This window comes from Eleutherodactylus coqui, chromosome 5, assembly GCF_035609145.1.
Source record: "Eleutherodactylus coqui strain aEleCoq1 chromosome 5, aEleCoq1.hap1, whole genome shotgun sequence".
In the NCBI taxonomy this organism is placed as follows: Eukaryota; Metazoa; Chordata; class Amphibia; order Anura; family Eleutherodactylidae; genus Eleutherodactylus; species Eleutherodactylus coqui.
This window is the reverse complement of record NC_089841.1, coordinates 258,481,329-258,498,874: the sequence shown is the minus strand read 5'-3', so window position 1 is coordinate 258,498,874 and position 17,546 is coordinate 258,481,329. Positions and strand designations below refer to the sequence as shown.

The window sequence follows — 17,546 nt, the reverse complement described above, 5'->3', positions numbered from 1 at the left end:
CCTCGACACCTCCTGCCTCCTCGACACCTCCTGACTCTTCAACACCTCCTGCCTCATCCACACCTCCTGCCTCTTCCACACCTCCTGCCTCATCCACACCTCCTGCCTCTTCGGCACCTCCTGCCTCATTGACACCTCCTGCCTCATTCAAACCTCCTGCCTCATCCACACCTCCTGCCTCATCCACACCTCCTGCCTCATCCACACCTCCTGCCTCATTGACCCCTCCTGCCTCATCGACCCCTCCTGCCTCATCGACTCCTCCTGCCTCATCGACTCCTCCTGCCTCATCGACACCTTCTGCCTCTTCGACACCTCTTGCCTCATCCACACCTCCTGCCTCATCCACACCTCCTGCCTCCTCCACACCTCCTGCCTCCTCCACATCTCCTGCCTCATCAACACCTCCTGCCTCTTCCACACGTCCTGCATCTTCCACACCTCCAGCCTCATCCACACCTCCTGCCTCATCTACACCTCCTGCCTCTTCAACTCCTCCTGCCTCATCGACTCCTCCTGCCTCATCGACTCCACCTGCTTCATTGACACCTCCTGCCTCTTCGACACCTCCTGTCTCATCCACACCTCCTGCCTCATCCATACATCCTGTCTCATCCACACCTCCTGCCTCATCGACCCCTCCTGCCTCATCGACCCCTCCTGCCTCATCGACCCCTCCTGCCTCATCGACCCCTCCTGCCTCATCGACGCCTCCTGCCTCATCAACCCCTCCTGCATCATCGACACCTCCTGCCTCTTCAACACCTCCTGCCTCTTCAACACCTCCTGCCTCATCCACACCTCCTGCCTCATCCACACCTCCTGCCTCATGAACACCTCCTGCCTCATCCACACCTCCTGCCTCATCCACACCTCCTGCCTCCTTGACACCTCCAGCCTCTTCGACACCTCCTTCCTCCCCGACACCTCCTTCCTCCCCGACACCTCCTGCCTCCTCGACACCTCCTGCCTCCTCGACACCTCCTGCCTCCTCGACACCTCCTGCCTCATCCACACCTCCTGCCTCATGAACACCTCCTGCCTCATCCACACCTCCTGCCTCCTTGACACCTCCAGCCTCTTCGACACCTCCTTCCTCCCCGACACCTCCTTCCTCCCCGACACCTCCTGCCTCCTCGACACCTCCTGACTCTTCAACACCTCCTGCCTCATCCACACCTCCTGCCTCTTCAACACCTCCTGCCTCATCCACACCTCCTGCCTCTTCCGCACCTCCTGCCTCATTGACACCTCCTGCCTCATTCAAACCTCCTGCCTCATCCACACCTCCTGCCTCATCCACACCTCCTGCCTCATCGACCCCTCCTGCCTCATCGACTCCTCCTGCCTCATCGACTCCTCCTGCCTCATCGACTCCTCCTGCCTCATCGACACCTTCTGCCTCTTCGACACCTCTTGCCTCATCCACACCTCCTGCCTCCTCCACACCTCCTGCCTCCTCCACATCTCCTGCCTCATCTACACCTCCTGCCTCTTCCACACGTCCTGCCTCATCCACACCTCCAGCCTCATCCACACCTCCAGCCTCATCCACACCTCCTGCCTCATCTACACCTCCTGCCTCTTCAACTCCTCCTGCCTCATCGACTCCTCCTGCCTCATCGACTCCACCTGCTTCATTGACACCTCCTGCCTCTTCGACACCTCCTGTCTCATCCACACCTCCTGCCTCATCCATACATCCTGTCTCATCCACACCTCCTGCCTCATCGACCCCTCCTGCCTCATCGACCCCTCCTGCCTCATCGACCCCTCCTGCCTCATCGACTCCTCCTGCCTCATCGACTCCTCCTGCCTCATCGACACCTTCTGCCTCTTCGACACCTTCTGCCTCTTCAACACCTCCTGCCTCATCCACACCTCCTGCCTCATCCACACCTCCTGCCTCATGAACACCTCCTGCCTCATGGACACCTCCTGCCTCATCGACACCTCCTGCTTCATCCACACCTCCTGCCTCATCCACACCTCCTGCCTCTTCGACACCTCCCGCCTCATCCACACCTCATTTGTTAATGTCCTGACACTAATGCCCCCTGTACATGGGACGACTGTTGGCTAAACAATCTGCACCGTCACCGCTAGTTGTTGGCACTCGTACAGAGTGTTTAGAAGGGCAGATCACTGCTAGGATTCGCTCACTTGTCGCTAACTTTTCGCTCAGTGCTTCACATGGTAGCTGACTAAGCTATTCTGTACAGCTGGAGGAAACGTCCTAGCGTGTAGTCGCCAAATGCATACTCTTTTGGTGTGAGTCAGGATAATGGGGCCTATGATGTGTTGTAAGTGAGGAGGACGTATAGTGTAAATCCATTTTACAGTTTATTTTTAGAATAAATCTACATAAGAAGTTGAATAACTTTGCATACTTTACATTACTTATCTTACAACCTGTTTTATAGCTCAGAGTTATAAGGCTGCCTGCCCACGGGCGATTGTTCATTGCGTTACCCGCGGCGATAATCCGGCTGTGGGTAACGCAGTGAACACTTTCCACAACGTTGCTATGGAAAGCGCAGCCGCGACATCCACCAGCGGAGAATCATAGTGATTCTTCGCTCGCGGGATTCAAATCGCGGCATGCTGTGATTCTCCACGGTGAGCCTATCTGTCAGATAGGCTCAAGGCAGATAACTGACTGCGATATTCCGCAACGTCCGTGGACAGGAGGCCTTAATTCTGAAGATTTCAGAGTAAATTTTCCCAGCATTCTATGCTTGCGCCTTTAGTTGCATTGTAGGGTTTACACCAGGTATGGTACAGAAAGACGATGTAGTTAAAGCCAACGCTTCCATTGCATTATTGTGGAGATGTTAAGCTGCCTGTCTGACAGCACTTTGTTGAGTTACTCATGAAGACGGTAGCCGTGTGTTCCGCAGGGTGCGTCTCCCCAATACTGTTAGACCCTCTCGCCTTAGGCAGCGCCACCTGGTAAGTAGAGGTAATGTGGCACCAGCACTGATATGCTGTGAAATAAAGAACCAGCTTAGGGCATGCCGCCTCTCAAGAACTCTTGGGCTGGTTCAGAGAGCTGGAAGATGCAGCAGGGCAAGGGTGTGTTTTCTGGGGAGTTAAACATCCCACACAGGTGAAATCTGCTGCACCATATATGTAAGCATCACCACTGAGGCCAGGAGTTTTTTGAGTACTGGCTGCCAATTCCTATCTTCACTGCCAAAGAAGGACATACATACAAATACAGCACTGCAGTCCTCAATGCTCAACACATCTGTATTAATTCACATGGACCAACAATGTAGCAACATTTTGGACCTTAGGTGTCTGAGGAGGCTCTACACACACTGTACATAATATAGATGTATATACAGCATACTGCTAGAATTTTCCTGGCGAAGCTCCTGGACTATAGCCAGATGAAGGTCCGAAACATTGTTACACTGCTGAGGTGCTCTTTGGTAATTGAGGTAAGTGATACAATACTCATTCTGGATCAAAGACGCTAGTTCTGTATCATTTATAGTATTTACATGAATAATGTAGTTGATGTCATGGCTGAGTTTAGTTCTGGGGGCTGTGTTTATGTACTGAGCTTGGTTCTGGTGCTGTATATATACTGAGCTTTTTTCTAGCACTCACTGTATTATTTACTAAGCTACTATTTACTGAGCTCAGTTCTGGTGCTGTATTTATGTTATGAGCTCAGTTCTGGTTCTGGGTTATGTACTGGACTTCCATCACTCTAATTGACTGTGCACATATGAGCTAGGTCTATAGTGAATAAATGCAATCTAGTATGTGCAGGTAGGCAGATATGATGTTTATCAGAATGTATTACACCTTAAATTTTATGCAACATGTAATCAGGATTTTTATAAACCCTCTAAACTTGCATTAAATGGGTTTCCATGATTTGTGAACATAGATAAAAGGATAGATTATGGATTTTGTCATCAGAAATAACGATGCCCACCCGGCTGTGACACATGTTGCAGGGCCACAGATCGCAGTGTTGCTCTGACTGCCTGCATTGCATGTAATGAAAGTGAATATAGTTGCAGTCGATTATTGCAACTCGTTGCTGATCGGCCTCACCTGCACCAGACTCTACCCTCTCCAATCCATCCTGAATGCGGCAGCCAGGCTTATCTTCCTGTCCAGCCGCTACTCGGACGCCTCTGCCCTGTGCCGGTCACTGCACTGGCTGCCCGTTAAATACAGAATTCAATTTAAACTCGCCACCTTCATCCACAAAGCCCTCCACAGTGCAGCGCTCCCCTATATCGCCCCCCTCATCTAAATCCATCAACCAGCCCGGGCTCTCCGCTCTGCTAACGAAACCAGGCTGAGCGCCCCTTTAATTCGAACTTCTCATTCCCGCCTCCAAGACTTCTCCAGAGCAGCACCGGTCCTCTGGAACGCACTACCAAAGGCTACCTGGGCATCCAGGACTCACAGAACTTCAGGCGTGCTCTAAAAATGCACCTCTTCAGGGAGGCATACCGAATTCCCTAAACAAATCCCTCTGTACTCCGCCTGATAACATGCTCCCTGACCTACTGTCTGCAATCCCTGCTAGCCATCATAAACCGCTCCTGCAGTCATACTGTTTCTGCCGTCACACGGCTAAATGTCTGACCATTGTCTATGTGTATAGCATCCCTCACTCTCCACCTCACCATACCGCGCACATCTCCAGCCCATTTACCTTCTGTATCCCCCCCATAACTTGTAGTATGTAAGCTCGTTGGAGCAGGACCCTCACCCCTATTGTTTCCATCAATTGATTACTATGTAACCGTGGTTCTGTAATGTTTGTACTTTTGTCTTTCTGTATCCCCTGTCTATGTAAGCGCTGCGGAATATGTTGGCGCTATACAAATAAAGCTTATTATTATTAGTTGCATTGCGACTTACAGGACTGTGACCTGACATCTCATGAAGTTCAAACCTGCTAGATTCCTTGCGTCTGCCGAGTCGCAGCAAATAGTAAGTTGCAATGTGATCACCTTCACTTGCAGATGTAACCTTAGTATTAGACTATCACTCATTTCGTCATGTTTATAGTTTCTTGTTTTGTTACGTACTGAAACCCTTTTCATATGTGTAGCGCTTTGGAATTAATGGTGCTTTAAAAACATAATGAAAATTCAGCTTTTGTTACATTTTGTTCAATGACAATAATTAATCTTAGAGATCCAACTCCTAACATCATCTCCTTAATTGTTGATTTTAAGCATTACTTGATTAATCACAGGGCCTTTCATTTGGATTTTGTATATTAAACATGTTTTTGTTAATGTGAAATCTTAGAAAAGGCTGCACTAACTTGTAGAAAGGTACTAAAGATCCTGTTACACGAGACAACCTGCGGGGCGCAGATGCCCAATAGATTGCTCCTCAATCATTTCCAGTGATTGGAGGCGGCGCGGATCGGGGATCGTTCCAGCCCACCCGCCTCTATTCACAGTAAACAGGCAGTCGTTCATAAATGATACTGCCTGTTTACATGTCCGACCCCTCGTTCACTTTCTGCATGCACAAACTGAACGACAAACAAGAAGCCAACAAACCCAGTTGGGCAGCATTTACAATGAACGATAATTGATCATATTCCCACTGGAACCCAAAAGGGCCTTAATTAGCAATAAACAGCAATTCCCAGCAGCATACAAAGCCACAATGCTGCATGGATGAAGGGTGTAGGTTCAAAATACTGATGTGTTACATAAACTCTGATGAAGAGGCCTAAGTAGCCTCAAACACTTGCTGTGACATCACTTCTCTACCATTAAAAGGTTTCATATCTACAAGATTATTTTATTTCTTTTACTGAGATCAATAACCATAAGCACCCGCCCGTCCGTGCACTAAGATTACACCCAGCCCTGCACGCAATTGTTGCTTGTGTTGTAGTTAGTAATGTTAATGTAGGGACACACAAGTTGGGCAAAATACCTCATATTCATAATTTTTCCAGCTTGCAGTTTGTCTTGAGATGTTGCGGGAGCCAGGGGTATTCGCCAGATAATGTGCAGAACAGCCTGTCTGATTTCATAGTATGGGCATCACTAGTAGGGTGTAAGCCTCCATAGTACACTACATATATCAATGGGTCTGGCACCCTATAAAGTTCTTATCTATCTGCAAATATAATACTAATCCACCATCCCCCACCAAACATATGGGAGGTGTGTATGCGGCTTTCCATCAGTATTTGGCACCCGCCCTCCCTCATATAACATTCTGCCTTTACATACTGCTCGGAGTTGCCATTGTATCTTTGTATCAGTAAGTATGGCCTTTTCTGTGATTTTAAGAAAGTCTTGTTAACAACTTAATATTTTTCCATAGTTATCTCAATTGACCACGTGAAAAGCCTCAAATTAACCAAATATGTCTAATCTGTGTACAATAATACTCCGATGGGGAACAAAAGCAATTATAATATAATGTCTGATAATTCCTGAGAAATCTGAGACGTTTCCCCAATGTTCTTCATTGTTCTTTAGATTTACACTCTTATGTTGTTTATAGATCTTAGTGTTCTACTTTTTATGTGCTGGGATGGTGTCATTATTAGTAAATCAATTTTCAATTTTTAAGGCTGTTTATGTTGACCCTGCATTATTGTATATTCCTTGAAAAATGTAGGCTCCTTACCCAAATTAAATTTACTTTGTACCGTTCTGGAACTTGGCATAATATAACTATCTCTTTAAAAGTGATTGAAAGTCATTGCTCCTCGCTTCATCGCACCTTACAGGAGAGGCACCCGACTTCTGGAATGCTGACATTTAGATATCAAATCAACCCTGCTATATTTAAAAAAAAATAGCCGAGTGTAGCTGGTGGGGCAACTCCCTTGGCAAGAGCCGACAAATAGCCCTTGTTGTTTATTCTAATGGAAGAAGAATGATGGCATAGGTGAAGATGCTATCCAAGCCCATTAATGAGGCACTCCTTTCAACTCACTATGTGTAATGGGCAAAATATCACAGTGTCTAGTCCATCAGATATCACTCATTAATTTCATATCATTTTCATATTAAACTTTCTAGCTCCACCTTGTCCTGCCGCAGAGGCAGGCCCATCAACCTTGCGGAAGGAGTACTCAACTGAGAAGTTATTTTTGTGTTGTCCTCTTCCTCTGCTCCATACAAATAGTAGGAGAAAGCAAAATAGAACTACACCCAAAAAGGTAATGCATCCCATGGCTGTTGATACCAAGATTGTTTTCAGGTCCAGAGTAAACTTCAAGAAAACATGAGTGTCATTGTGGTAGGTATCATTGTATTCTGCAAGATACAGCGTTCTGTTCGCGTACGGTGAGTTATCACCTTTTACAGTCAGTGTAGCAAAGTAAGTATCATTTCCTCCTGCGTTAGTAGCAATACAGATATATGTACCACTGTCTTGAACCTGAGCATACCTTATCTCAAGGGTACCCTCTGGCAGCACAGTAGATCTTCCAACACTCCTACTAGTAATCATCCTTCTCTGCGGTGAGACCCAGACAATAAGTGGAACAGGCTCCCCATCAGCCCGGCAGTGAAATGACACAGGCTGTCCTTCGTGAGCTGTGATGTGTTGTAGCTTCCTGTCCCTTATTTTGGGTTTTTGGCAGGTAAAGTATTCAAAAAGTATTGAATCTGGGAAGTCGCACAATGCATTGCCTTGGATTTCAGTAGGAGAAGCACATACAGGCTGGTGACCATCAAAATTAAGGGTTTTCCTTCTTTGCAAAATCCATAGCAAACGGCAGTCACAAGCGAGGGGGTTGGCATCCACTCGCAGTGTCTCTAGAGTATTGACTGACTGGAAAGTACTCTCCTCCAGAGTGGAAAGCAGATTATTGGAAACATTCAGCAGACGAATCTGTCTCAAGCCATGAAAAGATTGTGATTCCACAACAGCGAGAGACGCCCCGACCATGTGAAGCTCCCTCAGCCTGATGAGGTCTCTGAAGGAACCTCGCTGAATGATCCGAATGGGATTGTAGGAAAGATTTAGATATTCTAGGTATGTAAGACTCCTTAGAGCAGCTGCTGGCACTGAGGTGAGATTGGTATAGGTGATGGAAAGGGAAGTTAGATTTAGTCCCTGGAAAGCGGTTGGGCAGACTTCTTCTAAAAAAGGCCAGCAATCAATTTCTAGTTGTTTGAGGTTGTAAAGCTTATGAAAATTCTGTTCCTCTAATGAACTGATGCCCAAGTGACGTATTTTCAGGACTTCAAGGCCTTGCAAATAGGAAAGTGAATCAGGAGATATAGAGGTTAGATTACATTTTTCAATTGTCAGTTGTTCTAGGCCTACTAATCCAGAAAAGGCTTTCTGTGAAATATACAACAGTTCATTATCCCCAACTTCGAGGCTTTTCAAATTACGAAGGTCTTGAAACATAAAGTCTAAGAGAATGACGATTTTGTTTTCACTAATATCTAGGACTGTCAGATTGCTCAGCTTGCTGAACACTCCGGTTGGAATAAGTTTCAGCTGGTTGCCTTTCAGTTTAAGGGTTTGCAGATAAACGAGGTTGGCAAAAGCTCCCGGCTCTATTACTGAGATAATATTCTCACTTAGATCTATCTCTTCCAGCTGAGGGTATGAGGACAGTTCTCCGGGATTCAGGCAGCGGATGCGGTTCTTACTGAGGTCTAAGAGTTTTGTTTCAGACGGAATCCCTTCTGGGATAGAAGTGAGGCGTTTGCGGTGACAGATGACTGACCGGATCTGAGGTGCGCAATCACAGCGGGCAGGGCATCCCAAAGTCCTTCTTTCTGAATATAGTAGCAGAAGGTGGAAAACTAAGATGGAGAGCCAGCATGATGCCATTTTACTAGGCATCATATAATCACAGGGGCTACCATTTTGTCAGACACCTAGAAATTAGAAACAGAAATAAAAGTGTTGCATTAACAAATGATGAGTTACATTAAATATTCTAAAGCACAGCACATTTTACATCATGCGGCCGTTCAGCTTCGAGGTGGAGATATTTCCAGATTGTGTAATATAGCTTAAGCAAAAAGAATTGCAAACAGTGTAACCTAACCCTATAGAAACGAGCCATGTCTCATCACAAGGTTCTCAAGTAGCATGCTGTTATGGTGATGGGGAGGCCACATGTCTACAGGGGTTTTATATGGTATATATCACGATAGATTTTATTTCAAGCAGTTGTGTTTCTATAAGGGTGGACACTCACTTACGTTTTTCTTGCGCGTTTTATTCACACGACATCGCTGCGTTTCTTTAACGCGATTGTCAATGGGACTTTCTACTGTTAAAAACGCATCGCACAAAAATCACAAAGCACAAATTTGTAATGCGTTTTTAACATTAGAAAGTCCCATTGACAATTGCGTTAAAAAAATAGCAGCGATATCGCGTGAAAAAAACTTACAAAAAAGACGCAAGTGGGTGTCCACCCTAAGGTTTTTCTTTTTTAACCCCTTAGTGACCAAGCCTGTTTGCGCCTTAATGACCAGGCCAAATTTTGCAAATCTGACGTGTCACTTTAACATGGAAAAACACCAGAAAGGTTTTGCATATCCAAGCGATTCTGACATTGTTTTTTCGCCACATGTTGTACTTCATTTAGGCGGAAAAAAAAGACCGATAGAATTTGTGTTTATTTATTAAAAGTGCCAAAATTGGGAAAATTTTGAAAAAATCGTCATTTTTTCACATTTCCAACTGCAATATCTCAAATATGTGCAAACATAATATAGAAATTTTTGCTAAGATATATATTTCCATTCGTTTACTTTATTTTGGGCGCATATTGGAAAAACTTTCGTTTTTTTTTTAACCATTTAGGAGACGTACAAATTTAACATTACTTTTCAGCATTTTGAGGAACACTTTGTTTTCCTACACCAAGCCAAGATTAGAAAGGCTCATAGGAGTCAAAATGATAGATACCCCCACAAGTGACCCCATTTTAAAAACTACACCCCTTAACGTATTCACTGAGGGGTGTCATTAGTATTTTTTTCCCACAGTTTTTTTTCAGGAGTCAATGCAATTTAGAAGAGAAAAACTGAAATTTCATATTTTTGCAAATATGTCATTTTAAAGACAGGACTTTTTTCTATAATACACATGGAAATGAGGATTTGCACCCCAGAATGGATACGCCTGTTTGTCCCGTGCTCAGAAACATACCTATTGTGGCCCTAGTATTACGTCTGTATGCACAATGGGGCCCAAAATGAAAGGAGCAATCGGTGGCTTTCGGAACAGAAATTTTGCTTGAAGGAGATTTAGGCCCTATTGCACACTTGTAGAGCCATTGAGTGACCAAAACGATGGAGAACCCCCACAAGTGATCGGATTTTGAAAAGTAGACCCCTTAACGAATTTATCTAAGGGTACGATGACTTTTTTGACTTCATAGTTTTTGAATGAATCTAAGTCAGGCAGAAGGAAAAAAATTATGATTTTCATTTTTTTGGTAATTCTGTCATTTTAAAAGCAGTTTTTTTTGCACAGCACACATATAAATGAAGACTTGCACCCCAAAATGGATACCCCTGTTAGTCCCGTGCTCAGAAACATACCCATTGTGGCCCTAGTATTACGTCTGTATGCACAATGGGGCCCAAAATGAAAGGAGCAACCGGTGGCTTTCGGAACAGAAATTTTGCTTGAAGGAGATTTAGTCCCCATTGCCCACTTGTAGAGCCCTTGAGTGACTAAAACGATGGAGAACCCCCACAAGTGACCCCATTTTGAAAAGTAGACCCCTTAACAAATTTATCTAGGGGTACGATAACTTTTTTGACTTCACAGTTTTTGAATGAATCTAAGCCAAGCAGAAGGAAAAAATTATGATTTTCATTTTTTGGGCAATTGTGTCAATTTAAAAACAGGTTTTTTTTGTACGGTGTACATAGGAATGAAGACGTTCACCCCAAAATGGATAGCCCTGTTTGTCCCGTGTTCAGAAACATACCCATTGTGGCCCTAAACTACTTACAGGACACATGGCTAGGCCCATAATGGAGGGAATGCCCGCTGGATTTCAGGGTACAACTGAATAAATTCCAGGCCCCATTGCCCACTTATACGGAAAATAAATTGACTTCCTAAAAATACTACCCCCCCCCCCCCCCCGCATCCCCATTTTTTGGCATTCCCTAAGTATTAGATAAAAGTAATAATATAAACTGTGTTTTATGTCCAAAGACAGGGTTAATTAGGGAGGCTGGTTGGGATGGGCACATGGGGCAAGAAAACCAGGTATCCCCCACCCCCTCTCTCGCTTTTTTGGGGGTATTCCGTGACCTCAGCGGCGGGGATGGGGTGTAAAAAGTGGAGCTGTGAGGCTTTTGTAATCTTACTGCGGTGCAGCGGTCTCACATAGAAGGCGCTCAACAAGCTGCTCCTGGAACTGCATGAAGGCGAGCGTTCCCGGGGCTTCTTGTAAATTACGGATTACAGGTAGCGATCTAAATAATGCCAGGCTCTCACGGCCGTATGCAGAATCTGCTTACGGAGGCCCGCAGTGGATCCCAGCTGTGAGCCCGGCTGTGACCCTGCGTACGGCCGCGTAATGTACTGCGCATTACTGCCTACTCACACAGGCGGTCATGCGCAGTACACCGTTTTTTGTTTATATTTCCTGCGCCGTCGCTTAGAGATGACCCTGGTACCCGCAGCCCGTTCATAATGCGTTTGCATATGGGCTGCAGGTATATCTGCGGTCATAGAGCACAAGGGGCTCTAGGTCGCTGATATCCGTGGTAAAATATAACATGCTGTGTTCTGTTTTCTGCGAGTGGATTACGCAATTTCGACCCGCTAATTGGGGGGAATTGTGTAATCCAATGCATGCGATTGATCCGTGGATTACCGCTGATCAAGTGCATGCAGATCGCATCGGTGAGGGGAGATGAAACTTCCACTTTTTAAAGAACTTTTACGTGATCGCCATTATGCATTGGATAACGGTGATCACTTGACCAGTAACCGCATACCGCGGCTCCCCGTGACATCTCCAGGCTCTTGGCTACCTTTGGTAGCCAGCAGCAGGGAAATTTTTAATTTCTTGGGCAATCTTTCACTTTTGCGCATGCGTCCGCCATCTTGCTGACGGGCTGGGGTAAGGTCCACAGATCAACATCCCACCAGGGAACAAATCCGGGACCTTGGGTATGTAATTTCATCCCCCCTTACGGATACGATCCGTAAGGGGAGATGAAACTTTAACTTTTTAACTTTTTTTTTTTTTTTTTACTTTTTAACTTTATATGATCACCGTTATCTGATGGATAACGGTGATCATATGACTGGAAACCACATACAGCGGTCCCCAGTCATATTTCCCTGCACTCGGCTATCTGTGACAGCCGGGTGCAGGGAGATTTTGAATTTGCCGGGCTCGCCGGCCTTCTGCGCATGCGCGCCACATCGGCACATCGCAGAAGCCAGCGGATGGTCCCGACACCGGCCGGAGGACACGGAGGAAGGGGGGGTGAGTATTTTCACCTTCCCTCATGGATCCGATCCATGAGGGGAGGTGAAGCTTTTCTTTTTTTTACTCTTTTCTCAACTTTTCCGCGATCGCCGTTATCCATTGTATAACGGCGATTGCGGTACCGGGGACTGCTCACCGCGGTCCCCGCTGACATCTCCTGCCTCCTGGCTACCTACAGGAGCCGGGAGCCAGGAGATTTTCAAAATTCCCTGGCCGCCAGGCCTTCTGCGCATGCGGCTGACGTAATGCCGCCTGGCGCGCATGCGCAGAACGCCGGGTTCGGGACCCGGAGGACCAGGAGAGCGGGGAGCAGGGTGCCGGACCTCGGTAAATAATTTCAGCTGCCCGGATGGATCCAATCCATCTGGGCAGCGGAATCTTTAACTTTTTTCAAACTTTTATTTACTTTTTTGCGATCGGCGCCACTGGATAGCGCCGATCGCAATGCCGGGGGGGGGGGGGGGGTGTCCCCGCAGCCCGGGATGACAGCTCCATGCTGTCGGCTACCTGCGGACACCGACAGCATGGAGCTGTCACGTCCAGAGCCCGAGGGGCTTTATTCTCTGCAGGAGGCGTGTTTTTACGTCCTCAGAGAATAAAGCCCACTTCGGGAGGACGTAAAAACACTATGGCTCGGTCGTTAAGGGGTTAAGAACTTTATTATATGTGTATATGTTCCATAACTTACATCTGCCACTATATTGTATATTTACGGGTCTGATTGCAGCACAGAAGGCAGTAACTATAAGGTAGAGCTCAGGCATGTACCTGGATATAACAGTATATTAAGGTGCCTCAACTACCTGAAAGAGATAACATGTCTGTATGGCAATAGTAACAACATGACAACCTCATTGCTGGACTCAGCAACTTGCTGTTCTTGAGCTTTGTGAAGCTGCACTTTTCCTGTTTTGCCTCTTGCTTCTATGTCCTCCAGTTTGTTGCCAGTCCGGACCTTCAGCCTGTATACCATTGGAAACAAACCCACCCCGGCTGCTGCCTCACCCACTACAATTGCCGTTTGCTGCATTGATCCTATGAATTGGTGTCTGTTGTCCATCCAGACATCAGACATTGTTGACAGAGACAACTTTTGGGGTAGCAACCTGGGGATTTCCTGTGGAAAAGTTCATATCCCACTGCAAGGTAAAAATCTCACAGTCCCGTAGACTTCGCTCCCTCATTTAGCCCTAAGACAAATTTGTTACCAGTGTGGTGAGTTCAAATCAGCGGCTACGTCGGCCCCCGAGTCAGGAGTGTATCAGCAAGTTATTTATCAAACCAACAAGCTTGTGTCATAAAAGTGATAACTAGAGATGAGCGAACACCAAAATGTTCGGGTGTTCGTTATTCGGAACGAACTTCCCGCGATGTTCGAGGGTTCGTTTCGAATAACGAACCCCATTGAAGTCAATGGGCGACCAGAGCATCTTTGTATTTCGCCGATGCTCGCTAAGGTTTTCATGTGTGAAAATCTGGGCAATTCAAGAAAGTGATGGGAATGACACAGAAACGGATAGGGCAGGCGAGGGGCTACATGTTGGGCTGCATCTCAAGTTCACAGGTCCCACTATTAAGCCACAATACCGGCAAGAGTGGGCCCCCCCCCCCTCCCAACAACTTTTACTTCTGAAAAGCCCTCATTAGCATGGCATACCTTTGCTAAGCACCACACTAGCTACAACAAAGCACAATCACTGCCTGGATGACACTCCGCTGCCACTTCTCCTGGGTTACATGCTGACCAACCGCCCCCCCTCCCCCCCACAGCGCACACCAAAGTGTCCCTGCGCAGCATTCAGCTGCCCTCATGCCACGCCACACTCATGTCTATTTAGAAGTGCGTCTGCCATGAGGAGGAACCGCAGGCACACACTGCAGAGGGTTGCCATGGCTCGGCAGCGCCCCTCTTTAAAAGGGGCGGGGCGATAGCCCACAATGCTGTACAGAAGCAATGAGAAATAGAATCCTGTGCCACCGCCATCAGGAGCTGCACACGTAGGCATAGCAATGGGGAACCTATGTGCCACACACTATTCATTCTGTCAAGGTGTCTGCATGCCCCAGTCAGACTGGTAATATGTACCTTAACAGTAACCGCGTTGGTGGTAATGTGGTGGTGACTGCGGACCTAGTAGCACGGTTGTATTTTGTTGGTTTTCGGAATGCGGCCAGGATTAAGTGGGCCGTGGCGGGGGGATGGTGTGGGGGCTCTCTTGTTGTGTCGGTAAAGGTGAAATTCTTGGACTGCCACCAGACGAACCAATGCAAAGACATTTGCCAAGAATGTTTTCCCTGTTGGAGGAGGAGGGGGATGTTTTTGAGGCACTACGTGTCCTCTCCACGTGTCCGTGGTTATATGCACCTTTACAGTAACCGCGTTGGTGGGAAATGGCCTCGCCGCCATCATGTCTTTGGGAAGCCTCTGTTTCCACACCCCAGAGACATACCATTAGCAGCGGTATAGGCAGAGCCCAGAATTCGTAACATTTCAGCCGTAGCATTAGGACAGGCCCCACTAACATATCACTAGCAGCATTATAGGAGGAGCGCAGTCTTCGTTCCAGTCAGCAATAGTAGCACTCAAGACAGGCCCCAGTAACAATTCCGAAGCAGCAGTATAGCGGGAGCGCAGTCTTCGTTCCATGTCAGCAATAGTAGCACTCAAGACAGGCCCCAGTAACAATTCCGAAGCAGCAGTATAGCGGGAGCGCAGTCTTCGTTCCATGTCAGCAATAGTAGCAATCAAGACAGGCCCCAGTAACAATTCCGAAGCAGCAGTATAGCGGGAGCGCAGTCTTCGTTCCATGTCAGCAATAGTAGCACTCAAGACAGGCCCCAGTAACAATTCCGAAGCAGCAGTATAGCGGGAGCGCAGTCTTCGTTCCATGTCAGCAATAGTAGCACTCAAGACAGGCCCCAGTAACAATTCCGAAGCAGCAGTATAGCGGGAGCGCAGTCTTCGTTCCATGTCAGCAATAGTAGCACTCAAGACAGGCCCCAGTAACAATTCCGAAGCAGCAGTATAGCGGGAGCGCAGTCTTAGTTCCATTTCAGTAGCCTTAGTATAGCCAAGGCCCAAGTTACATTTATGTAGCTAAAGTGTAGGCCAACCCCACACACCTTTCTGTACCATGAGTGCAGGCGAAGAACATACAAATTGCTATGATTACACTGTAAGTGAGGGCCCCAAAAATTTGGTGTACCAACAGTACTAATGTACCTCAGTAAAAATTGGCCATGCCCAACCAAGATGGCAGGTGAATCGCTTTGGTTAATGTGGCTTAAGTGGTAACTAGGCCTGGAGGCAGCCCAGTGTAACGAAAAATTGGTTCAAGTTAAAGTTCCAACGCTTTTAAGCGCATTGAAACTTATAAAAATTGTTCAGAAAAATTATTTGAGTGAGCCTTGTGGCCCTAAGAAAAATTGCCCGTTCAGCGTGATTACGTGAGGTTTCAGGAGGAGGAGCAGGAGGAGGAGGAGGAATATTAGACACAGATTGATGAAGCAGAAATGTCTCCGTTTTGGATGGTGAGAGAGAACGTAGCTTCCATCCGCGGGTGCAGCCTACGTATTGCTTACGTATCGCTGCTGTCCGCTGGTGGAGAACAGAAGTCTGGGGAAATCCAGGCTTTGTTCATCTTGATGAGTGTAAGCCTGTCGGCACTGTCGGTTGACAAGCGGCTACGCTTATCTGTGATGATTCCCCCAGCCGCACTAAACACCCTCTCCGACAAGACGCTAGCCGCAGGACAAGCAAGCACCTCCAGGGCATACAGCGCTAGTTCAGGCCACGTGTCCAGCTTCGACACCCAGTAGTTGTAGGGGGCAGAGGCGTCACCGAGGATGGTCGTGCGATCCGCTACGTACTCCCTCACCATCCTTTTACAGTGCTCCCGCCGACTCAGCCGTGACTGGGGAGCGGTGACACAGTCTTGGTGGGGAGCCATAAAGCTGGCCAGGCCCTTAAAGACTGTTGCACTGCCTGGGATGTACATGCTGCTCGATCTACGCACATCCCCTGCTACCTTGCCCTCGGTGCTGCGCCTTCTGCCACTATCGCTGTCGGCTGGGAATTTTACCATCAGCTTGTCCGCAAGGGTCCTGTGGTATAGCAACACTCTCGAACCGCTTTCCTCTTCGGGAATCAGAGTGGGCAGGTTCTCCTTATACCGTGGATCGAGCAGTGTGTACACCCAGTAATCCGTCGTGGCCAGAATGCGTGCAACGCGAGGGTCACGAGAAAGGCATCCTAACATGAAGTCAGCCATGTGTGCCAGGGTACCTGTACGCAACACATGGCTGTCTTCACTAGGAAGATCACTTTCAGGATCCTCCTCCTCCTCCTCCTCCTCCTCAGGCCATACACGCTGAAAGGATGACAGGCAATCAGCCGGTGTACCGTCAGCAGCGGGCCAAGCTGTCTCTTCCCCCTCCTCCTCATCCTCCTCATGCTCCTCCTCCTCCTCCTGTACGCGCTGAGAAATAGACAGGAGGGTGCCCTGACTATCCAGCGGCATACTGTCTTCCCCCGCCCCCGTTTCCGAGCGCAAAGCAGCTGCCTTTATTGTTTGCAGGGAATTTCTCAAGATGCATAGCAGAGGAATGGTGACGCTAATGATTGTAGCATCGCCGCTCACCACCTGGGTAGACTCCTCAAAATTACCAAGGACATGGCAGATGTCTGCCAACCAGGCCCACTCTTCTGAAAGGAATTGAGGAGGCTGACTCCCACTGCGCCGCCCATGTTGGAGTTGGTATTCGACTATAGCTCTACGCTGTTCATAGAGCCTGGCCAACATGTGGAGCGTAGAGTTCCACCGTGTGGGCACGTCGCACAGCAGTCGGTGCACTGGCAGCTTAAAGTGATGTTGCAGGGTGCGCAGGGTGGCAGCGTCCGTGTGGGACTTGCGGAAATGTGCGCAGAGCCGGCGCGCCTTTACGAGCAGGTCTGACAAGCGTGGGTAGCTTTTCAGAAAGCGCTGAACCACCAAATTAAAGACGTGGGCCAGGCATGGCACGTGCGTGAGGCTGCCGAGCTGCAGAGCCGCCACCAGGTTACGGCCGTTGTCACACACGACCA

General features: G+C 47.7%; 2 protein-coding genes across 2 annotated transcripts in view; one reads left to right on the top strand and one right to left on the bottom strand.

Annotated features, from left to right (window-relative positions):
• Positions 1 to 3,415: 3,415 nt before the first annotated feature.
• Positions 3,416 to 17,546, top strand: part of LOC136627108 (uncharacterized) — a 248,845-nt gene continuing 234,714 nt past the window's right edge. Inside the window, exon 1 of the mRNA XM_066602045.1 lies at positions 3,416 to 3,446. The gene's annotated coding sequence lies outside the window, so the exon portion shown is untranslated. The remainder of the gene's footprint in view (positions 3,447 to 17,546) is intronic.
• On the bottom strand, positions 6,973 to 8,847 carry LINGO3 (leucine rich repeat and Ig domain containing 3). Its single transcript, XM_066602044.1, has one exon. The coding sequence runs from the start codon at positions 8,827 to 8,829 to the stop codon at positions 7,012 to 7,014; it is 1,818 nt and encodes a 605-aa protein (XP_066458141.1). The 5' UTR covers positions 8,830 to 8,847; the 3' UTR covers positions 6,973 to 7,011.